The sequence below is a fragment of the Anolis sagrei genome, chromosome 2 (assembly GCF_037176765.1).
Source record: "Anolis sagrei isolate rAnoSag1 chromosome 2, rAnoSag1.mat, whole genome shotgun sequence".
Lineage (NCBI taxonomy): Eukaryota > Metazoa > Chordata > Lepidosauria > Squamata > Dactyloidae > Anolis > Anolis sagrei.
Window position 1 is genome coordinate 169,448,730 of NC_090022.1, and position 25,050 is coordinate 169,473,779.

A 25,050-nucleotide genomic window follows, 5' to 3' on the forward strand; every position below is an offset into this window, starting at 1 on the left:
ACAAGAAGTTAAACATGAGCCAACAATATGATGCGGTGGCAAAAAAAAAGCCAACATTGGCCTGCATCAATAGGAGTCTAGTGTCTAGATCCAGGGAAGTCATGCTACCCCTCTATTCTGCCTTGGTCAGACCACACCTGGAATATTGTGTCCAATTCTGGGTACCACAATTGAAGAGGGATATTGACAAACTGGAAAGTGTCCAGAGGAGGACGACTAAAATGATCGTGGGTTTGGAGAACAAGCCCTATGAGGAGCGGCTTAAAGAGCTGGGTGGGCATGTTTAGCCTGAAGAAGAGAAGGCTGAGAGGAGACATGATAACTATGTATAAATACGTGATTGGAAGTCATAGGGAGGAGGGAGCGAACTTGTTTTCTGCTGCCCTGGAGACTAGGATGCGGAGCAATGACTTCAAACTATAAGAAAGGAGATTGCACTTGAACATTAGGAAGAACTTCCTGACTATGAGCCATTCAGCAGTGGAACAGGGACCATACCACCTTGTTGTGTCAGCTCCACTGGCTGCCGGTCTACTTCTGAGCTCAATTTAATACTATTTCATTGTGGGTGAACTATAAATCCCAACAACTACAACTCCCAAATGTCAAGATCTATTTACCCCAAACTTCACCAGTGATCACATTTGGGCATGTTGAGTATTTGTACCAAGTTTGGTCCAGATCCACCATTGTTTGAGCCCACAGTGTTATCTGGGTGTAGGTGAACTACAACTCCAAAAACTCAAGGTCAATGTCCACCAGACCCTCCCAGGATTTTCTCTTGGTCATGGGAATTCTGTGTGCCAAGTTTGATTAAATTCCATCATTGGTGGAGTTCAGAAGGCTCTTTGATTTTAGGTGAACTATAAATCCCAGCAACTCCAACACTCCCAAATGACAAAATCAATCACCCCCATCCCACCAGTATTCAAATTTGGGCATACCAGGTATTTTGGATTTGAAAATACATCCTGCATATCAGATATTTACATTACGATTCATAACAGTAGCAAAATTACAATTATGAAGTAGCAACAAAAATAATGTTATGTTTGGGGGTCACCACCACATGAGGAACTCTACTAAAGGGTTGCGGCATTAGGAAGCTTGAGAACCACTGGCTTAGTCGAATGCTGGTCAATGACCGAAATAAATGTTTTGATTTGATTTGATTAGTCGAATGCCTGTTCAAACAGCCAGGTCTTTACTTTCCTCCGGAATGCCAGCAAGGAGGGGGTCGATCTAATATCTGCAGGAAGGGCGTTCCACAGCCGAGGGGCCACCACTGAGAAGGCCCTGTCTCTCGTCCCCGCCAGGCGTGCTTGTGAAGCCGGCGGGACCGAGAGCAGGGCCTCCCCAGACGATCTTAATGTCCTAACTGTTTCACAACATGACAAACTTTATTCAAGGGTCGCAGCATTAGGAAGGTTGAGTGGTTTTAAACAGAGGTTGGATGGCCATCTGTCGGGGTTGCTTTGAATGCAATTTTCCTGCTTCTTGGCAGGGGGTTGGACTGGATGGCCCATGAGGTATCTTCCAACTCTTATGATTCTAACTCGGGGACGGCCTGGATGCAGTCTCCAGCCTCTGAGCCACTCTTGCCAGTCCCTACAAGCCTGGAAGGAAATCACAGCAGGCCAGAGAAGCAAGGCAGGAGATCCCTGCCAACCCACCGCCCAAAGGAATGGTGATATGATTGACGTCCCTGGCCTCTCAGAGGCAGGCCTGCACGTGGCGCTCAAAGGAGACGGGGAGACCCCTCACCCAAACCTATTCCCACTCCTCCTTAGCTTTGGAGGCTTTTATTTCCCGCCCACGCAATTCCCAATCAGTTTCCTCTGCTTAGGAACAGAGGGGTGTGTGTGAAAAGTCAGGAAAGGGGCCAAAGGGAGGGGCCTTGGGCCCTAAATGCTGCCCCCTCCCTCACAGAACAAAGCTTCCCTTCCCTGCGCCTCATTACCTACCGTGCTTGCCGTAATAGTTCTCCTCGTCGCGCGCCATCCCGGCCGCCTTCCTCTCCTCTCTCTTTCCTCCTTTCTTCTCTCTTTCTTTCTGTCTTTCTTTCTCCCTTCCTCCCCTCCCTCCTTCCTTCCCCAGTCAGTCAGCTGCTGAGGCGGCGCCCAATGAGGCCGCTCCCTTTCGGGACCCGAACTGGCCAAACCTGAACAAGGCATGGAGGGAAAGCAAGGGAGGCCCTCGCCTTGCCCTTGCAGGAGGGGGCCTGGCCCTGCCTCGCCCCCCTCAAGTGAAGGCCAAACGGACTTTGGGCGGGAAACTGAGGAAGAAGGGGGTGTCTCCTAAGCTTGGAGCCAAGGGGGCAGTTGGGTTCAAACTACCCCCGAAATTTTTCAAGTCATACAAAAAAACGTGTTTTACTCCTGATTTTTAACAGCTTAACCAAATTCCCAATATGCCAAGGCAGGCATGTAGCCAAGGGGGGGGGGGGGCTTGAGGGGCTTCAGCCCCCCCCAAATTCTCATGGTGGTTCGCGAAAAGGCCTTACTGGTGCATTATTTAAACCAGGGGTCCACAAACTTTTTAAACAGAGGGCCAGGTCACAGTCCCTCAAACTGCTGGAGGGCCGGATTATAATTTGAAATAAACATGAATGAATTCCTATGCATACCACATATCTTATTTGTAGTGCAAAAATCACTTTAAAACAATACAATAATTAAAATGAAGAACAGTTTTAACAAATATAAACTTAGGACACAGAACAATGGCTTCAAACCACAAGAGAGGAGATTCCATCTGAACATGAGGAAGAACTTCCTGACTGTGAGAGCCGTTCAGCAGTGGAACTCTCTGCCCCGGAGTGTGGTGGAGGCTCCTTCTTTGGAAGCTTTTAAACAGAGGCTGGATGGCCATCTGTCAGGGGTGATTTGAATGCAATATTCCTGCTTCTTGGCAGGGGGTTGGACTGGATGGCCCATGAGGTCTCTTCCAACTCTATGATTCTATGATTCTATTAGTATCTCAATGGGAAGTGTGGGCCTGCATTTGGCTCATGAGATAGGATTGTTGTTGTTGTTGTTGTGTGCTTTCAAGTCGTTTCAGACTTAGGTTGACCCTGAGCGAAGGCCGGGTAAATTACCTTGGAGGGCCGCATCCAGCCCCCGGGGACCTTAGTTTGAGGACCCCTGATTTATTATTTATTTATTTATTTATTTATTTATTTGCTTTATTTCTATACCGCATTTTTCAGCCTGATAAGGCGACTCAATGCGGTTTACACAATTAAATTATCACAATAACATCAATACTATCACAACAATATCCTAAACAATTAAAACACATCATATACAGCAACAAAATCAAACAATCATTAACAATTCATAACGCCTCAATATGAAATCAGAATCCGTTCTCGTAATCCTTGTGCCATAAACTGTTATGTTTATTCATATCATGATCTGATCACTATACTCAATATATCCCATATGCATGGGGATATTGAGGTGGCCCTAGGTAATTTTCAAAGTAAGCAAACAGTATTTTGCCCCCCCCCCCCCCCCCCCCGCAACCAGTCATTGATATATATTTTTTGTTCATCGTGGGAGTTCTGTGTGCCATATTTGGTTCAATTCCATCATTGGTGGAGTTCAGCATGCTCTTGGATTGTAGGTGAACTATGCATCCCAGTAACTACACTTGCCACACTTGCTCCCTTGCCTGGCCCGCTTTGGGTCCGGAGGCATGCCTGAAGACCCCGGCGTCTGCACCAAAAGTCACCTCTTCTCCTGACTTTCTCCTCAGCCATTGGGACCGAGAGAGACAGAAGTGGAGATTCTAATTTTACTCATTTCATTTACAGATCTAGCAGTAGGGACTGGTTTTGATCGTATATATAAGCTAACCTATCGCAAGCTGCACTCCCCGCAAAATTTGGAGAGCAATACATCCACTGCTCCTGAACAAAATCAAACAACTCACTCCAAATGTTTTATGAATCTATTTTCATGCTCTGCCTCTGGCAAATTAGTAAAGAATGAATTCAGCTCTGCCCTCTCCCCTCTTTTTGCTTATCTACATTCAGGGCATGATATAGAAACTTGCCTCCAGGCCCTATATTTTAGGGCCAGATAGAAGAATGAATAGAATTTTGAGAGAAAAAAACAGAAAGAAAAACTGGAAGGAGGATAGGATAACCACACACAGACAGTGTTCTTGCATAAATTAATCTGAATTTTCTAAGGACAGGATAGACATGCCCCCCTCCCTTTTCCTCCTGATTCTCAAAGTATGATCACAGAAAGAGCCATATTCCAAGCTGGAGTGCATCTTGAAAAATTAATGTTGAGTGTATCCTGAGGTCCATACCCTTTGGAACAGGGGAAAAGAACAAGGCTTTCAGTAGCACCAGATCCTGTCTGATCTTGAAGACTATCCAGGGGCCGCCCTGTTAGTAATTGGATGGGAGACTGACAACAAATACTTGGAGCTGTAGTCTTTGTTTCAAAGGAAGGAACTGGCAAAACTATGTCTATATTTTCCCTGTCTTTTTTTTTAAAGCCCACAAAAACTCATGGAGTCACCATAAGTCAACAGGTAATTTAAAAGCACATACACACAGAGTGACACAGTGTCCACGTGGTTCCCTGTGTCCGAGGGCATTAAAGTGGCTTCCAGACCCACCATAATGAAAATATCTGTACATTTTTTCTATACAGAAGTGTACCTCTCTATTTTTAATCTACAAAACTGAACCTGTGTTCCAGAACATGGAAAAATATGGGAAACAACAATATCAGCAGACCTTCTATCCATAGGTCTTTCCTAGGGCACAGGAAGACGCAATGTAGTGGAACTCATTTTTAAAGTTTAGCAACTTCTAATGAGTCATAGGATCCTCAGTCCTTCCCTTTTAAGCTAAAATGGGAGAAGGAAAGTATCAGGGGAGGAAAAGACAACACTTTATAGTATCCCTGAACCTAGCTAGTAAGAGTCACCTCATATGGTTTTCTGAAAGCAACCAATATAATAAGGATTGAAACTCTGAACTCTAAACTCCTCATGTGGCTTTCCACATGTTTCAGATGACAACTCCCATGAAGCACAGACAGCATAATGAGAGGTCTGGCATTGTTGCACAAATATTTCAATGTACGTACCATTTTCTACATAATCAAACACTGCAGCTAGTGCAACTGACATGCTTTCATTTTTGAGTATGACTTGACATTTTTGAGTATGAATTGATACCTAATCTACAAAAAACAGCTACTGTCTTTTGGGCACCAGATCTCATCCAATCTTGGGAGCTAAGCAGAATCAGCCCTGGATTAGTAGTTAGATGTGAGACAATCAAAGCATACGATGTACTATGTGCTATAATTTGAAGGAAATGAATTGGCAAACCACCTCTGCATGCTCCTTACCTATCCAGTGGCGCAGTGGGTTAAACCCCTGTGCCGGCAGGACTGAAGACCGACAGGTTGCAGGTTCAAATCCGGGGAGAGGTAGATGAGCTCCCTCTATCAGCTCCAGCTCCTCATACAGGGACATGAGAGAAGCCTCCCACAAGGATGATAAAAACATCAAATCATCCGGGCGTCCCCTGGGCAACGTCCTTGCAGACGGCCAATTCTCTCACACCAGAAGCAACTTGCAGTTTCTCAAGTCGCTCCTGACACGACAAAAAAAACAACAACACCTAACCCCCTCCTGGTAAGATTGATGGGCTCAACATAAGTCAACATACAACACATACACACTGAGTAAAAAGAACTGGTTGTGTTTATAGCTCTGATGACTCTGCTTTCTGCTTCCCTACAGAAATTTCACTGAACATCACCATAGAGGATTTTGTGGTCAGTGCCTGGAACTTTTCATTTCCAATAAGCATTGTCATTTGGTAAGTCTAGCATTTCCTTGTGTTAAGGGAAGATATCCTTTCTATATTCTTATATGTTTCTTGGGTTTTTACTTTGTTAACTGTCCTAATTCACTGCTTCTTAAATGGTGGGTCCTGACTCCAAATGTGGTCCCCTTAAGCTCAATGTTTGGGTCCTGAAAAATTTGGCTAGTTTTCTAAATGTGACTGTTTAGACATTTGCATAAAACTGTTGTGCAGTGTTTATAGTGGACTCTGGATGAGATGCTTCAGCTATACTTCATAAAAAGAGAAACCAGCCTGTTTAGCAATCCTTGCAGATGCTGATTTATTATCAGTAAATGTTTGATTCTTATATTTATTTTGTATACTTATATATCTGGGGTCACATAAACATTTCTCATGTCAAAAGAAGTTTGAAGTGGAAATGTTTAAGTAGCCCTGTCCTAGTATAGGTATCAGCCAATGGGGATCTCAGTCCTCCCTTTTTTGGTGCTCTTTTCCCTGTTGTTTGAACAAAGACAATACTGCTGTGTGTCTGTGATACACACACACACACACACACACACACACACACACACACATTACAGCCAGCCCTCCATATCCACAGATTCAGCACCCACAGATTCAGCTATCCGGGGCTTTAAAATATTTCATTTAAAATGCTTCAAAAGGCAAAAATTGTGTTACATTTTTATAAAAGGAACATCATTTTACTATGTATATACTGTATACTAGACTTGAGCATCCACAGATTTTGGTATCCACGGGAGGTCCTGGAACACCTCCAGATAGCCAAGGGTCCAATGTACATGTTTAAATCAGATCTGTGACTACTTGTTCTTATTAATGTATCATTACACACAAATAATTTTGGAAACTGCAACCAGAAGACAGCAATCACAGTCTATACTTTTTGCATTTTGCTCCTTCTGGCCTTGGTGTTTATATCCCCACTTACCCACCCACTACCTCAGGAAAGAAGCTCTGGCCCATGACAGCTTATGTCATAATGAATGTGTTTGTCTTTAAGATGTTCCAAACTATCTGTGGCTATCTGTGGTTGTTTTGTTGCAACAGACTGAAGACAGCTATTCTCCCAACTTTGGAATTGTTACAGGAATATGTGTAGATTTAGTTACAAAGAGGCAATCAAATAGAAATGAATTGACACAAGGAACATAAGGTTTTATGGGTTGACTTATGAAAGAGTGGGGGGAAATGAGGAGGCTAGAGAAAGAAACAAAATCTTCTCATAATAATTGACCAGGATGATCTGGCACAGTAGCAAAATAACATATACAAGCTTATATTAATGGAGAAGACCAAGGTTCCCAGACACGAGGCTAAATGAGATCAATATCATAAAGCAAGCCAAAAGTTAAGAACAGTGATATCCTATCTAGGGGAAGCGGGAGAGATTTTATGGGAAGATATAAAAGCAAATAGTGAAGCTTTTCATATAATTGTACAAAGTTAGTTGGAGAGGACAAATGAGAATATTGAAATGGATAGCTAGTAGAAGAAGAATAGAAGGAAAAAACTGAAATATCACCACTATTTCCACTCCTACTGCAACTAATCTAATTGTTCTTGACCCCCAATTGGGACCCCAATTGGGGCTTAGATGGATGACATAAGGAGGTCCTCTAGCTACTATCTGAACTTCTCTGAAAATCCAGCCAAACCATTCTTCCCAGGTCTTGCCCCATTCACCTGTTAAGTTTGCATATGCACTACACTCTCCCTCATCACTTTATGATAAACAGGGGCCAGCAATCACCTGGTTTCCCTGTCCCACAAAGATCCGTACTTGCCATGAGTCCATTAACTCACCTTCTCACCCCTTTGTCCTAATCTCTGAGCCCACCATGGCACCAGTCACTCATTGTCCAAAATCCGGGAATATGATAGAAACAATGTCCTCAGGGATAACCCATCAACCATCCATCAACCACCCTTTGTCCTGGAGTCCCCGGTGGTGCAGTGGTTTAAACCCTTGTGCCAGCAATACTGAAGGCCGACAGGTCGCAGGTCCGAATCCAGGGAGAGGCAAATGAGCTCCCTCTATCAACTCCAGCTCTTCATGCGGGGACATGAGAGAAGCCCCCCACAAGGATGATAAAAACATCAAATCATCTGGGCGTCCCCTGGACAATGTCCTTGCACATGGCCAATTCTTTCACACCAGAAGTGACTTGCAGTTTCTTAAGTCGCTCCTGACATGACAAAAAAAACAAAACCCATTGTCCCCATGCCCCGGCCCGCATTATTTCCAAAAATTCCTGTTCCACCAAGAGAGGGCAGACATCATGGATATCAGACAGCTTTGAATTCAACCAGTGACAGTTTATTAAAATTCTCACCTGACCTGTCCACCAATCAGCAGCCAAAATTCACAGACCATTACACTTTAAACCAATCGGTAGCCAGGAACAGATGGGCCCCTTTTTCCAATGAGACCACAGATCCTAACACGGCACCAATCATCATTGTTTCTCAGTTTTCCAAATGTGTGTGAAATATCTATAAAACGTTCATGCTTGTAACTGGGAAACATGTCAGATTTGGGATTACACTGGGTCCCTGGCATCCACCTTGGCCACTGCTGAATAAATGATTTCTGTTTCTGCCTCCATACATGCTAGATTGGAGTTCTAGCACACCAGGAGAACCCAAGATTTCTGATATCTATATATCTATATATATAAAAATGATATCTGAAATCTTGGGTTCTCCCAGTGTGCTAGGACTCCAGTCTAGCATGTATGGAGGCAGAAACAGAAGGTGGATGCCATATGTGTGTGGAGGTGGATGCCATAGGTGGATGCCATATGTGTGTGTGTGTTGTGTCAGAGGTGACTTGAGAAACTGCAAGTCGCTTCTGGTGTGAGAGGATTAGCTGTCTGCAAGGACGCTTCCCAGGGGACGCCAGGATGTTTTTGATGCTTTACCATCCTTGTGGGAGGCTTCTCTCATGTTCCTGCATGGGGAGCCGGAGCTAACAGAGGAAGCTCATCCGCGCTCTCCCTGGATTCGAACCTGCGACCTGTCAGTCTTCAGTCCTGCTGGCACAAGGGTTTAACCTACAGTGCCACCGGGGGTTGCTATCATTTATATAGAATCTACATTATAAATAGCAATGGCCAAGATGGAAAAAAAAGAGTTTAGAGAAGATGCCATACTATGAAAACTGCCCATTAACCACTACTACAGTGGTTCCCAAACATTTTTGGTCATGAAACCCTACGGAAGACTTTTTTTTTTCCTCATCAGAAACCTAACTCTGTCTCTGATTTTTCTGCAGAAATCTAGCTCCGTCCCTAAACATTGTGAACCCACAAAGTTCTTAATTTCATGTAATCCTTTTTCCTGGGGGTTTTGTATATTTTTGGTTTGGAAATAAAGAGATTTCAATTTTGTTTTTTAAACAGAGGTATGCTGAATTTCAATAAGATCTTCAAACTCTGGCACAGACTTTTAAAAAAAAGATTTTTTTAAATATTATAAATATTTTTTGTGGAACCCTAGGATTCTGTGGAACACAGTTTGGAAACTGCTGCACTATCTCAAAATTACAGGGACAGCTTTAAGTAATGAAGGTGAATTGGATTCATGGTCGCATTCACCTATGAATCCCACTATAATATCTATTTATATTGGAATATGTGTTCTACTACATCTGTTATATTGGAATATGTGATAATAAACACAAAAGGGTTACTAGCCAAAATCCCATTCACATCTTATTGTAAAAAATGTAACTATATTAAGTGGACTGAAAATGATATGGAAAGGAAATATTTGCATAACATTATAACCAAGTGTATGAGCCAATTTATGGATGTCTGGCTGAAAGGAACCTCTATCAATCATCCTTAAGGAGAGTTTTATAAAACTGTGATAACAATTAAAAATATATGAGCTAATTTATGGATGTCTCATTCAAAGAAACCTATATCAGTTATCCTGAGGGAGAACTGCTTAAAAATGTGACAATAATGGTATATTATGCTGGTATATCTTGCAAAGAAAACAGGAATAAACCACAAGCAAACAAACATTTGCAGCACTGTAATCAGCAAATGTTCTTTCCTCATATGCAACCCTGAAATGGCAAACACTGTATGACAAATTATATACATTAGCATTGGTTCTACAGTACTTATTAATCCAGAAACAGCAAATCTATAAATGTGATAACAAACAAATATGATAGCAATGCTGAGAGCAACTCATAATTACTAGGATTGCTATGACAGAAGAACCTTGAAAAACAACTTAAGGAAAGTTAAAACATCTACTTTTGCAAAAGGCCATGACATTATTCAATGTGCAAGAAGACCACACTCAAGTATGAGTTATTGTTGTCAAGAACTATGCATACTCCATGTTGCCAGCAGATTTCACCTTCAAAGTACAGGGATGAAATGCCCAGTGCATCGCCTTCACATAGCTTTCCAGTAATAATCTGCTTCAACTATGATGTAATTGTTTTTCTCCTTTATCTTTATGTAATTTTCTGCTGTCTGCCATCAAATTGTCTCCAAAGTTATCCAAGGGTTTTCTTGGCAAGATGAATTCAGAACAGGTTTTTATTGCCTTCTTTTCAGGGCTTCTTACACTTTTTCCACTTGCAACCCCATTCTAAAGGAGGAAACCATGAAAATGAACAAAATCTGGCTACCAGTATTAAAAAACTGCTAGCAGAACAGCACAACAACAGAGAGGAAACAAACAAGTACATTAATCACCTCTCAACAAAAGTTTGCTCCAGGCACAGTCAAGCCATTGAATGCTAATCAAGGTGGTCAGTTGAAACATTCACACCTAGCTCTAGCAGACAAGAGTCCTTTGTCCCACCCTGGTCTTTCCACAGATATATAAACCCTTTTCCTAGTTCCAACAGACCTCACCACCTCTGAGGATGCTTGCCATAGATGCAGGCAAAACGTCAGGAGAGAATGCTTCTAGACCATCGCCATATAGCCCGAGAAAACCTACAACAACCCAACCCCATTCTATCTCAATTGTTTATGTGACCCTGGGTATATACAGTAGGTATATAAAATAGGTCTAAAATCAAACATTTACTGAAAAAAACATCTGCATTTGCAAGACTTGCTAAATGGGCTGATTTTTTTTCTTTTTTTGTGGTGTACAGCTGAAGCATTTTCTGCAGAGTGCACTATAAACACTGGACTTTGTTGCAAACAGATTTGTGTAAATGGATCATTCAAAAACTTGCCAAATTTTTCCAACCCCAACATTAAGCTTAAGGGATCCCATTTGAGATCGGGATGCTCAGTTCAAAAACCTGTGATCTATGCAAACCTCCAAACCTATAGTGGCTGAGGAGTACCTCTTGGGTGTCCATATGATGTCCAGAGACTTCCAGATCTTATTGCGGGGTAAACCAAGTTACAAATTTGGATTACAAATTCCATAATTTTCACTCAGGACATTTTTTCTTGACTTGATTGAACTCCCATAAATTCTCAGACAGCAAGTACTACACTTGATCTTAGCCAAGACTGGGAAGCAAGACAGCAAGTAGTCAGAATAGGAATCTGGAAATTACACTTGGAAACTTTCCTAAACTCTGTGTTAGGGGATGGATTCAATGCCTTCCCTGCTCTACCTGCCAATGTCTTACTTCCAAGTTCAGTGACTACAGACAAAAACAACATGGCACAATGAGCCTTTCTCCTGTCAAAGACTATCTTCTTAAGCTTCTGCTCGCTATAGGGATATGTGTAGAATAAGGTAGCTTTAACTAGTCACAAATTTCAGTGCTGGTTGAAAACAATGCAATTTCCTGATGTCGTATTTACATTTTCCAATCCCACACAATGATTCAGAAGAAGAAGACAGCTTCCCCTCCCCATGTCATCATCATGAGATGGAGAGAATAAATGGGGGACTAAATGGACAAGCTAATTAAAAAGAACAAAAGTGCTTCTTGACAGCTTTTATCAGCTGCTTAGCCTGGATCAAAAGAACCACCAATTCCAGGAAGGAGGCTATTTATTGATGCCAGTATCTACTATAGACACAACCCCTTGTTCCAAATCAGAGAAGAAAAGCTCTGTAGTCTCAAATGGAAGGAAAAAAGAAGGGGAAGCAAAGGTTATATATCCCCTTGTTGCAGACCTGCAACAAGAACTCGCAGGAGCTTGAATTAAACTTCTCCTCCCATGTCCCCTAAATCAGCTCTTTGTTTAGCATGAAACAGGAGCCCATTACGTTATGCAACAAAATTTGAAAACTTTTCTGTTCTTGGTTTGAAAGTGTTATTCCTGGTTAATTGTGTGGTATTTACTTTGAAAGTAGTTGCTATGCTCCAGAATCTTTGTTTTTGTGGCTGCCTTGGTTGAGATTCTATGATACATTCATTGAAAAATTATAGCAGAATGTGCTGCAGGATGTCCCACAAAAAAGGTTTTGCAATTTGATAAACTTTTTTCATGATGTTATTAAAGAACCAAACAGAAAATGACATTTATAGACCAGGAACAAAAGTGTGTCACATACTGTTATGACCAGGAGCATAATATGGGCTGGTCCATAATCCTAATTCAATTTGTTTGTTTTGAAGCTTCGAAAAAGACTCCAGCAAAGTCATCAACACTCTGAATCCTAAAAACATATATTGTGCTCCTGTTTCACCAAGCAAATAAATTGTCCAGGGTTTTCCAGGATAAATTTCTTGTGCACAGAGAGAAGTTGTCTCTTCAGTCCTAGTTTTCTTATTCAATCAGCAGAATATAATATTTTCCTTTGTTCATTAGAATGTAGGATGCAGTAGACAGGAAAATGTAGCTGTGGCAGCGGCATTCAGCATTTTGTTATGCATGACCCAGCTGGCAAGACTGCTTTTGAATGCCAGAACTCAGCAATAAGCTCACACATCACAGTGGCTGCAAAACACCTTAATAATGAATAATAAACCTTTATTTATACCCCGCTACCATCTCCCGAAGGACTTGGTGCGGCTTACAAGAGGCCGAGCCCAAAGACATAAGTAAAAAAAAGCAACAACAGTAATACAGACAATACATAAACTCATAAACAAAGCCATAAACAGTAACAATAAGACCACGACGCATTAAAAACCTATGGCAGGGCCAAATGTAATAATTAAAATTTTAGAAATGCTGGACATGACAAGGTGACATTTAACTAGGATAGGTATTTGGAGAGAGATGGAGCGAGCAGACAATCCTAGATCATTAATAAAGTGTGATTAGGGACATGTTGCTTAAGGTTTCCTTATTCTGGGAAGGCACACTGGAACAACCATGTTTTCAGGCTCCTCTTAAAGACTGCCAGAGTTGGGGCATGTCTAATGTCCTTGGGGAGCGCGTTCCAGAGTTGAGGGGCCACCACCGAGAAGGCCCTGTCCCTTGTCTCCACCAATAACACTTGCGATGCAGGTGGGATTGTAAGTAGGGACTCTCCAGATGAACGAAGAGATCATGTGGGTTCATATACGGAGATGCGGTCACGCAGGTAGGCGGGTCCCAAACCTTTTAGGGCTTTGTAGGTAAGCACCTGCACCATGAATTGGGACCGGAAAATGAACAGCAGCCAATGGAGCTCCTTAAACAGGAGGGTCGACCTCTCCCTGTAAGGAGCACCAGTTAACAACCTGGCCGCCGCCCATTGGATCAGTTGAAATTTCCGGGCCGTTTTCAAGGGTAGCCCCACGTAGAGTGCATTACAGTAATCTACCTTCTCTATCTTTTCAGCACAAAGCAACTGAAGCTAGCTCCCCTGTATATGACACTGGGGGGAAAGTATGGGTAACATCTCTCAACTGCTGGACAGTAGGAGTAGTTCAGCAATGGATCCCACTGACTGGAGAGATGGTGGGATCTTCCTCACTGCAGGTCATTGAAAAGAGGCTGGAGTTTCTGCACTAAACAGCCGGTTAGACTCAGTGACCTGTGAAGCCCCTTCCAAATTTATAGTTCTATGATTTTTCAAGCAAGGCTCTTGTGCTCTTCTGATCACCCTAAACTGCAAAGCCTCCTACAGTAGTTGTATAGGAAAATGATGAAGAATGTTTTCCTCTTCAGTTTAATTTTGTTCTGAGTGCATATTTCCCAAGAAAAAATACTACCCTTTATCAGTTCCAAAAGCTCCTGAGTCATGCTTCCTTCTGATGATGGCTGGGAGAGGAGATACTAACACTATGTAACAAAATTTGAAAAAAAGGTTATTCCTGCTTTATTTTGCGGTGGTTACTTTGAAAGTAGTTGTTATAATCCAGAAACTTCACTTCTGTGACTGCCACAAACTATGTTGAATTTGAAAAAAAATCAAAAAATTATGGCAAAATGCGCTGCAAGATGTCCTGCAAAAACAAAACAAACTTTTTCCTTGGGCTGTTGTAGGTTTTTTCAGGCTATATGGCCATGTTCTAGAGGCATTCTCTCCTGACGTTTCGCTTGCATCTATGGCAAGCATCCTCAGAGTTAGTGAGGTCTGTTGGAACTAGGAAAAAGGGTTTATATATCTGTGGAATGACCAGGGTGAGACAAAGGACTCTTGTCTGCTGGAGCTAGGTATGCATGTTTTAACTGACCACTTTGATTAGCATATAATGGCCTGACAGTGCCTAGAGCAGTGCTTCTCAACCTTGGGTCCCCAGATGTTTTGGCCTACAACTCCCAGAAATCCCAGCCAGTTTACCAGCTGGGAATTGTAGGCCAAAAACATCTGGGGACCCCAGGTTGAGAACCACTGGCCTAGAGCAAACTTTTGTTGAGAGGTAATTAAACTTTTTCCTTGTTTTTCTGATAAAATCAATTATAACCCAGGAACAAAAATTGTGTCACATAGTGTACTTGGCCATGAATAATAGCCTATGATACAATGATAAACAGGTTACACATAAAACTAATTTCTAATCATGATCCACATACAGTTTTTGCTCATGGGTTTCCAACCTTTGGGGATTGGTGAATACTTCTGGAAATCTCAGAAAGTGTAATTAGCGGTGTAACAAAACTTATTATGTCCAGGATACCTGCCATTCAGAAAATGGCATGGTTGGTGGACAACACCACTTGTCATAAAACACCCATTTGCTAGAAAGGCAAAAAATCTTTTAAAATACCACCCAAAGTCTTGATCCTGAGTAAGGGGCAGAAATTGATCCTCAGCACACAGGAGATGTATTTGAACTCACAGTAATCTCTCTTGCTGACTTAACATATTCTTTGAGTGTCATATCATCACGCAAGCCCATACCAACCCCTCTCTTTCAGGACTTCTCTGCATCAACACAAGCACTTTTCTTATTGAAACAGCCTTCTACTTTCAATTTTGGTCTCACACAAATGCAACCTGCGCATTCAAAGATATGCAACGTTGCACTACATTCATATATTATCCAGCAGACATCCATCCCTCCTTTCTCTCCACCCCTTAAACCCAGTCTTGATTGACCCTAAGGTTCCCAATTCATCCTGCAGGCCCCTTCAGGAAAACCTGTGTTGCCATGTAGGTCTCTGCCAGGCCCCTGAATTGCCACAAATAATAACAAATAATAACAATAATTTACTTATAGACTGTATTGGCGAAGGCTTTCATGGCCGGAATCACTGGGTTGTTGTAGGATTTTTTCGGGCTATGTTCTAAAGGCATTTTCTCCTGATGTTTCACCTGCATCTATGGCAAGCATCCTCAGAGGTAGTGAGGTCTGTTGGAACTAGGAAAAGGGGTTTATATATCTGTGGAATGACCAGGGTGGGACAAAGGACTCTTGTCTGCTGGAGCTAGGTGTGAATGTTTCAACTGAACATCTTCATTAGCATTTTATGGCCTGGCAGTGCCTGGAGCAATCTTTTGTTGAGAGGTAATTAGATGTCCTTGTTTGTTTCCTCTCTGTTGTTGTGCTGTTCTAATTTTAGAGTTTTTTTTAATACTGGTAGCCAGATTTTGTTCATTTTCATGGTTTCCTCCTTTCTGTTGAAATTGTCCACATGCTATGGATTTCAATGGCTTCCCTGTGTAGTCTGACATGGTGGTTGTTGGAGTGGTCTAGTATTTCTGTGTTCTCAAATAATATGCTGTGTCCAAGTTGGTTCATCATGGGCTTTGCTATTTATAGACTACTTTTTTCTCTTAAAGAGGTTTAAGTAGTGAATAAAGTCCTATCTAACAATGGGTTACACCGTAGTGCCAGCACGACTGCTGACCAAAAAGTTGATAGTTCTAATCTGGGGAGCAGGATAAGTTCCCATCTATCAGCTCCAGCTTCTCATGTGGGGACATGAGAGAAGCCTCCCACAGGATGGTAAAATATCTGGCCGTCCACTGAGCCATGGCCTTGCAGATAGCCAATTCTCTCACACCAGAAGCGACTTGCAGTTTCTCAAGTCGCTTCTGACATAAAAAAAACCCCAATCCCACCCCATCCTTGTCTTGCCTAACAACCCCTCAAACCCTTACAAAGCAAGAAGACACACAATAACTAACATGGATCCTTTTCCGACTCCTCTTCTCATGTGTTTGTGTATGTGTGTGTGTACTTTTTAATGCACAAATGAAAAGCCTACTATTTTTGTTCCCTAACAGTGCATCTGAGTCATTTTCTGGATAAGGGAAACAAAGATGCAGGTTGTTAACATGTCACTTTGTAAAAGAAAATCTCCCCAGTATTGGAAGGGATGGAAGTCAAGCTTTGCAGGTGTCATTGAAGACTCCCACAAACAAGCTGGTGCTTTCAGGAGCTACATTGATGATTCTTAGGCTTGGTTCTTGCTATTTGCATGGACAAGGGGCTCTTTGTGTGCAACCACATTATCCTTACCCATTGTCTGCTAACTCAGTCCAACAAACAGCCTCCCACCTTCAAAAAGGATAGATTGTATGCAGGGAATATGCCTCAAGAGAAATACAGTAACAGTATAGGCAACCAGGTGGCAAAGACTTCCCCATTTTCTTTGGTGCAGACTTTTTCAGATGTTACAAGTGGTTATCCTGGTTCTTGCGGACATTATTTTCCTAAACAGGCTATCGGCTATTAGGAACCCTTGTCAAAACTCCATACAGAGAGTGCTCCTTACAGAGAGAGGTCAACCCTCCTGTTTAAGGAGCTCCATTGGCTGCCGTTCATTTTCTGGTCCCAATTCAAGGTGCAGGTGCTCACCTACAAAACCCTAAACGGTTTGGGACCCGCCTATCTGCGTGACTGCATCTCCGTATATGAACCCACACATTCCCTCTGTTCATCTGGAGAGGGCCTGCTCACGATTCCACCTGCGTCGCAAACGCGTTTGGTGGGGACGAGGGACAGGGCCTTCTCCGTGGTAGCCCCCCGACTCTGGAGCTCTCTCCCCAAGGACATCAGACAAGCCCCAACGTTGGCAGTCTTTAGGAAGAGCTTGAAGACCTGGTTGTTCCAGTGTGCCTTTCCAGAATAGGAAACTCCCAGCATCATGTCCTAAACGCCCTTTACCAGAGATTTAAGATTGCCTGCACATTGCACCTACCCTAAAATCCTTACATTTCACCTGTCATGTCCAGCACTTTTAATTTATTAATTACATTTGGCCCGGCCCTAGTTTTAAATGTGTCATGATGTATTGTTTTGATGTTTTACTGTTATTGCTTTAATGTTTATTGGTTTGCTTTATGAGTTTTATTGTTGTATTTGTTATGTTGTTGTTTTATTGAGGGCCTTGGCCTTTGTAAGCCGCAACGAGTCCTTCGGGAGATGTTAGCGGGGTACAAATAAAGATAATAATAATAATACTCAAAATTATACCACACTCTGATTCTACTTTAACTACTGTGACTTAATCCTGGGGCTTGTCATTGGATTAGGGGTCCTCAGCCTGAGAAAGCTAAACTCAAATCCCAAGATTCCATAGGGTAGTGTTTCTCAACCTAGCAGTCGGGACCCCTGGAGGGTTCATGAGGGGATGTCAGAGGGGTTGTCAAAGACCACCAGGGAAAACAGTGTTTTCTGTTGGTTATGGGGGTTCTGTGTGAGAAGTTTGACCCAATTCTATCATTGATGGGGTTCAAGGAGTTCTTTGATTGTAGGTGAACTATAAAACCCAGCAACTACAACTCCCAAAAGTCAGGGTATATTTCCACAAACTCCACCAGTGTTCACATTTGGGCATATACGTGCCAAGTTTGGCCCAGGTCCATAATTGTTTGAATCCACAGTGCTCTTTGGATGTAAGTGTACTACAACTCAAAAACCCAAGGTCCCACCAAACCCTTCCAGTATTTTCTGTTGGTCGTGGGTGTTCTGTGTGCCAAGTTTGGTTCAATTCCATCATTGGTAGAGTTCAGAATGCTCTTTGATTGTAGCTGAACTATAAATCCCAGCAACTACAAAATGACAAAAATCAATCTCCCCCAACCCCACCAATATTCAAATTTGGATGTATCGGGTATTTGTGTCAAATTCCAGTGAATGAAAATACATCCTGCATATCAAATATTTACATTGCAATTCGTAACAGTAACAACAGTATAGTTATGAAGTAGCAACAAAAATAATGTATTGTCGAAGGCTTTCATGGTCAGAATCACTGTGTTGTTGTAGGTTTTTCCGGGCTATATGGCCATGTTCTAGAGGCATTTTCTCCTGATGTTTTGCCTGCATCTATGGCAAGCATCCTCAGAGGTAGTGAGGTCTGTTGGAAGTAGGAAAATGGGTTTATATATCTGTGGAATGACCAGGGTGGGACAAAGGACTGTTGTCTGCTGGAGCTAGGTGTGAATGTTTCAACTGACCACCTTGATTAGCATTTAATGGCTTGGAAGTGCCTGGCGGAATCTTTTGTTGAGAGGTGATTTGATGTGCCTGATTGTTTACTCTCTGTTGTTTTGCTGTTGTAATTTTTGAGTTTCTTAAAAGTGGTAGCCAGATTTTGTTCATTTTCATGGTTTCTTCATTTCTGTTGAAATTGTCCACATGCTTGTGGATTTCAATGGCTTCTCTGTGTAGTCTGACATGGTGGTTGTGAGAGTGGTCCAGCACTTCTGTGTTCTCAAATAATATGCTGTGTCCCATTTATTTGAGAACACAGAAATGCTGGACCACTCTCACAACCACCATGTCAGACTACACAGAGAAGGCACTTCCATGCCATTAAATGCTAATCAAGGTGGTCAGTTGAAACATTCACACCTAGCTCCAGCAGACAGAAGTCCTTTGTCCCACCCTGGTCATTCCACAGATATATAAACCCATTTTCCTACTTTCAACAGACCTCACTACCTGTGAGGATGCTTGCCATAGATGCAGGCGAAATGTCAGGAGAAAATGCTTCTACAACATGGCCATATAGCCCGGAAAAACCTACAACAACCCAACAAAAATAATGTTATGGTTGGGGGTCACCACAACATGAGGAACTGTATTAAGGGGTCGCGGCATTAGGAAGGTTGAGAACCACTGGCATAGGGTATAGCCATGGCTTTTAAAGTAGAATCATAGGGCTATAACTGTGTAGTGTGGAGGGGTCCCAGGAAGAGCCAAACCATTCAAACACACACACACACCTGGATTTGCAAGTTTTTGCTGAAGCCTCCCTCATTGTGACTGTCAGTTTTGGCCACTCACTACAGAGCCAGAGAGCGAGATCATCCACACATAACTGTCCAAGCATTTTGTTTTTGTGAAAAAGAAAATGCAACAAGGCGTGACACCGAGAAGGCGTTTTAGTGGGGGCAGGAGTAAGGCAGTCACACATCCTGTGACAGAAAGGCGGAGATGAGCACAGCTCAGCAGCTTCCCCTCTCTCAGTTAAAAACACAAGAAGGGCTAAAAAAGAAACAACTTCCTTCAAGAAATGGGCCACTCTCACCAAGATCCTCCACTCTGCTCTCAGAGCAACAACTTGAGTCATGACTGCTCTTTTGCTCATCAGATTCACAAGCATTGCACTCACAAAATCTTTAAATATGCCTTAATTTGAGAGCTACACAAAAGGAGCATTTCAATCCTCCACCATCCAAGCAACTGGGCTAGGATTTGGCCTGGAGTTGCCAAGTGGCAGTCGATGAAACTACTCTATTCTTTCAATTGTAAGACACCATTGATTGTAAGACACACCCTAATTTCAGTACCGCTACTACCAACAAACATACATAAGATACACTTGCACTTCTCATTCATGCATTCCTAGTGTATGTAGCATTATAATCCTGAAAATAAAAATGTAATGTTCGTTTGCGGGATTAACAGAACTCAAAAACCACTGGACGAATTGACACCGAATTTGGACACAAGACACCTAACAACCCAATGTATGTCCTTCACTCAAAAAAATTGATTTTGTCATTTGGGAGTTGTAGTTGCTGGGATGTATAGTTCACCTACAATCAAAGAACATTCTAAGCTCCACCAATGATGAAATTGGGCCAAACTTAGCACAAAGGACCAGAAGGGTTTGGTTGGCATTGACCTTGAGTTTGGGAATTGTAGTTCACCTACATCCAGAGAGCACTGTGGACTCAAACAATGATGGATCTGGACCAAACTTGGCACAAATACTCAACATGTTCAAGTGTGAACACTGAGTTTGAGGAAAACAGAGCCTGACATTTGGGAGTTGTATTTGCTGGGATTTATAGTTCGCCTACAATCAAAGAGCATTCAGAACCCCACCGACAAGAGAATTGGGCCAAACTTTCCATACAGAACCCCCATGACCAACAGAAAATACAGTGTTTTCTGATGGTCTTCGATGACCATTCTTGACTTGAGGCACCCATTAATAGATTTTCTTAGACAAGTAAGGCTCAGAGGTGGTTTTTGCCAGTTCCTTCTTCCAAAATAGAGCCTAGTATCGCATATGTCTCCCATCCAATTCCTTACCAGGACTGGCCCTGCTTAGCTTCCAAGATCAGACTGGATCTGGCACCTTTAGGCTTGTGAGATGCATACCTCTTAGCACCCCATTTTTAGAGAAGCTTATATAGTAAAAAAAGTGTGTCTTAGAATTATCTATTTCTCCTCTTATACAAGCAAGATCTGCCTTCTTCCCTCATCCCGACCAAGCCATTTTACAAAGGCCTCCTTCAATGAAGCATATGGGGAAAAGGAGCTGCCTCTGGCTTTAGCTGGGAAGAAAACACCTTCAATACTGGCCCAAGATGCCACCTTCTTTCTTCTCTCATTCCTTCCTTCCCTCCATGAACTCCGCAAACCTCAGACAAATAACAGAGGCTTTGACAGCTCTTCCCTCCTGCCAGTTTCGTATTTAGAGGTGCACAAAGCATCTTTTTTCCTCCTCCGAGGGGTACCAAGGTCTTGCCAGGCTGTTGCAGCAGCCAAAATGAAACTCTGGGTCTTGAATGACAGCTTGATTTACGCGTTTATTAGTTCCCATTTCTTGTGAAATAAGCTCCAGTGGCCAAGAATAGACACCAGTCTGCAAAAGCAGATTAGGCCCTAATAGTGTTAGCCTTCAACAGTGCTACAAAATACTTGTGTAGGAAACAAAGAGCTGCCATGCTGGGTGGGGCACAGAATGCTTTCTTGACTACACTTCCCAGAAGCCATAACAGTTGGGGGATCCTGGCCCAAAATACAGTTTTTTAAGCACTGATTCTGGGTACTGCACCACAAAAGCAGAGACATTTCAAACTGGAGGAGCTGGTAGCAATGGAAGTAGGGTGCTGCCTCCCTGCCCCATGTCACCGTCCTTGTAGCCTTTTTATGTAACCATGCCCGAGGGCCAGGCATGTAGCCGGGGGGGGGGGGGGGGGGTTTGAGGGGCTTCAGCCCCCCCCCCCCAAATTCTCAGGGTGGTCCACGAGAAGGCCTTACTAGTACATTATTTAAAGTGTTATGTTTATTCATATCATGATCTGATCACCATGCTCAATATATCCCATATGCATGGGGGTATTGGGGTAATGATAGGGTAGATCCTCAGCCCTCCCCCTGAATCAAACTCAGCCTCCCCCCGAAACAAAATCCTGGCTACGGGCCTACCGAGAGCCCTTCCACACAGCCATATAACCTAGAATATCAAGGCAGAAAATCCCACAATATGTCCTTTGAACTAAGTTATCTGAATTCACACTGCCATATAGTCCAATACAAAGTGGATAATGTGGGATTTTATTCAGTTGTGTGGAAGGGACCTTAGAGAAACACATATCAGGACTACAGCGCTACTCATTCATACATTCCTAGTGTATATAGCATTATAATCCTGATATTTGTTTATCAGGCACCAAGCCCGTAGCCAAATTTTGATTTTTTTTTTTTTTTGGTTGGGGGGACTGAGTCTGAGTGAGAGAGGATTTACCCTAGCAAACCTTTTGTATCGTTACCCCAATACCCCCATGCATATGGGATATATTGAGCATGGTGATCAGATCATGATATGAATAAACATAACATAATGTACCAGTAAGGCCTTCTTGCAGACCATCCTGAGAATTTGGGGCGGGGGGGGGGGGGGAATCCCTGTCAGGCACAGGATCCAAGGCACAGCTACACGGTTATATGAGGCTTCAAGTTGCCTACTGACTTGAGGCACCAATGACTGGATTTTCTTAGACAAGTAAGGCTCAGAGGTTGTTTTTGCCAGTTCTTTATACAGAAATCGAGCCTAGCATCGCATGTCTCCCATCCAATTCCTCACCAGGACTGGCCCTGCTTAGCTTCCAAGATCAGACTAGATCTGGCACCTTTAGGGCCATGAGATGCATACCTCTTCAATGTTAACAGCTTACTGAAGTAGCCTCCCTCATACTGGTAGAAAAGGGGCTGAGACCAGTATCCTGCCATCAAGAAGACAGCTGCAGTCTGGAACTTTAAGGTTAAAATCCCAAGATATTGAGTGTATGTGTGTCTCTGAACCAAGACTCAGACTGCTTAGCTTCCAAGATCAGCCTGAGTCTGATGCCTCTAGTCTATTTACACACTAGAGCTGAAAGGGTAGGCATCTCTGGCCTGTAGCCAGAATTCTGGGGCTTGTAGTTGTGTAGAAGGCCCCTTCTACACAACTGAATTTTAGGCCCCTTCTACACAACTGAATAAAATCCCATATTATCTGCTTTGTATTGGACTATATGACAGTGTGAACTCAGATAACTCAGTTCAAAGGAGATATTGTGGGATTTTCTGCCTTGATATTCTAGGTTATATGGCTGTGTGGAAGGGCTCTTGGCCCCAATGCCTCTCTGGTTAGCATTATAAAGGCCTCTCCCCTGAACTACATGCCCCAAAATTCTGCAGGGGGCAGCCACAGGGTTTCCAATGAGATGCATCAGGCCTGTAGCCAGGATTTTGATTTGGGAGGGGGGGTGAGTTTGATTACGGGGGGGGGGGTGTTCAGGATCTACCCTAGCAAACCTTTTGTATCATTATCCCAATACCCCCATGCATATGGGATATATTGAGCATGGTGATCACATCATGATATCAATAAAAATAACAGTTTAAATAATGTACCAATAAGGCCTTCTTGCAGACCACCCTGATAAGGTGATCACATCATGATATGAATAAACTGTTATGTTTGAGAGATGGTGGTGGGGTATAAACAAAGTTTTATTATTATTTTATTATTATTATTGACACAAAAGCACAGTATGTCACAGCAAACGAGATCTATATGCTGGATTTCGTATCACAAAATCACAAGTCGAACACTTCCCAAGTGTCTAGGACTGTAGGTAAAGGGTAAAGGTAGTCCCCTGGCATTAAGTCCAGTCATGTCTGACTCTGGGGTGTGGTGCTCATCTCCATTTCTAAGCCGAAGAGCCAGCATTGTCCGTAGACACCTCCAAGGTCATGTGGCCAGCATGACTGCATGGAGCGCCGTTACCTTCCCGCCGGAGCGGTACCTATTGATCTACTCACATTTGCATGTTTTTGAACTGCTAGGTTGGCAGAAGCTAGGGCTTACAGCGGAAGCTCACGCCGCTCCCCGGAATCGAACCTGCGACCTTTCGATTAACAAGCTCAGCAGCTCAGTGCTTTAACCCACTGCGCCACCGGACTGTGTGATGTATTATTATTATTATTATTATTATTATCTATATAAATAAAAATGTAATGTTCGTTTGTGGTATTCACAGAACTCAAAAACCACTGGACGAATTGATACATCTAACAACCCAATATATGTCCTTCACTAAAAAAAAAATGATTTTGTCATTTGGGAGTTGTAGTTGCTGGGATTTATAGTTCACCTACAATCAAAGAGCATTCTGAACCCCACCAAGGATGAAATTGAACCAAACTTGGCACACAGTTCTCCCATGACCAACAGAAAATACTGGAAGGCTTTGGTGGGCAGTGTCCTTTGGTTTTGGTTTTGTAGTTCACCTACATCCAGAGATCACTGTGGACGCAAACAATGATGGATCTGGACCAAACTCTACACAAATACTCAATATGCCCAAATGTGAACACTGGTGGAGTTTGGGGGAAATAGAATCTTGACATTTGGGAGTTGTAGTTGCTGGGATTTATAGTTCACCTACAATCACAGAGCATTCTGAACCCCACCAATGATAGAATTGGGCCAAACCTCCTACACAGAACCCCCATGTGGGCCACAGCAACACATGACAGGGGACGGCTAGTTATTATTATAATTATATAAATCCCAGTTCAAAACAGATATTTTGGGGTTCAGTTGTATGGAAGGGGCTCTAGAGATCTGCCCTCCCCCGCCCCTGATTTGAGGAATGAATGGATGGATGGATGAAAGCCAGAAAGCCAAAGGAGCCCTTCCCTTTTCCCACGTGGGCTGCATACTTGTGAAAGTGGCTTAATTTCCTGCAGACCCCCACAGTCTGGACGTTTGTAGCAACCCCAACGTTGGAACTAAAGGGGGATTCTGCCCTCTCTTGTGCGCATGCGCTGTGCAAGGACTCCCCCCGCGCAAGGTTCCAAATGGAAAGACCCTCCTCGGCCAAAGTAGCACGGAGGGTCAATCCATTTGAGAACTGGGGGGGGGGGAGGTAGCTGTGTCAGAACAAGGCTGCAAACTGTCCTTCTTACCGTGAGGACCGTCGGCGTCGTCTGGCTCCTTGCTGTTCGGCTCTCCCTCCATCGCTGCCGAAATGAAGAAGCGCCAACGCTGGTGGTGATGCCACTTAAGGCGGGGCGCCGAGGAGGAGGAGGGACCCAGGGCGGATACAGAGGCCCCGAAGCCAACAAAAGGCTTCCCACGCCTTGATGCGCCGCCGTTATGCCATCACTTGGAGTG

The 25,050-nt window shown here is 43.1% G+C and overlaps 1 protein-coding gene and 1 long non-coding RNA gene across 4 annotated transcripts in view; one reads left to right on the plus strand and one right to left on the minus strand.

Annotated features, from left to right (window-relative positions):
- The window catches only part of SLC44A2 (solute carrier family 44 member 2 (CTL2 blood group)), an 85,029-nt gene extending 60,080 nt beyond the window's left edge, over positions 1 to 24,949 (minus strand). For 2 of the 3 annotated variants that reach the window (XM_067464085.1, XM_060763496.2), the window contains exon 1: positions 24,843 to 24,949. In XM_067464085.1, coding sequence (XP_067320186.1) covers positions 24,843 to 24,894 — 52 coding nt within the window. In that variant the 5' untranslated portion in view covers positions 24,895 to 24,949. Of the gene's footprint in view, positions 1 to 1,964; positions 2,200 to 24,842 lie in introns of those variants that run through there. The other variant, XM_060763494.2, reaches the window with a different exon arrangement.
- The window catches only part of LOC137096099 (uncharacterized), a 138,420-nt gene that overhangs the window by 35,920 nt on the left and 77,450 nt on the right, over positions 1 to 25,050 (plus strand). The gene's annotated exons all lie outside the window — the stretch shown is intronic.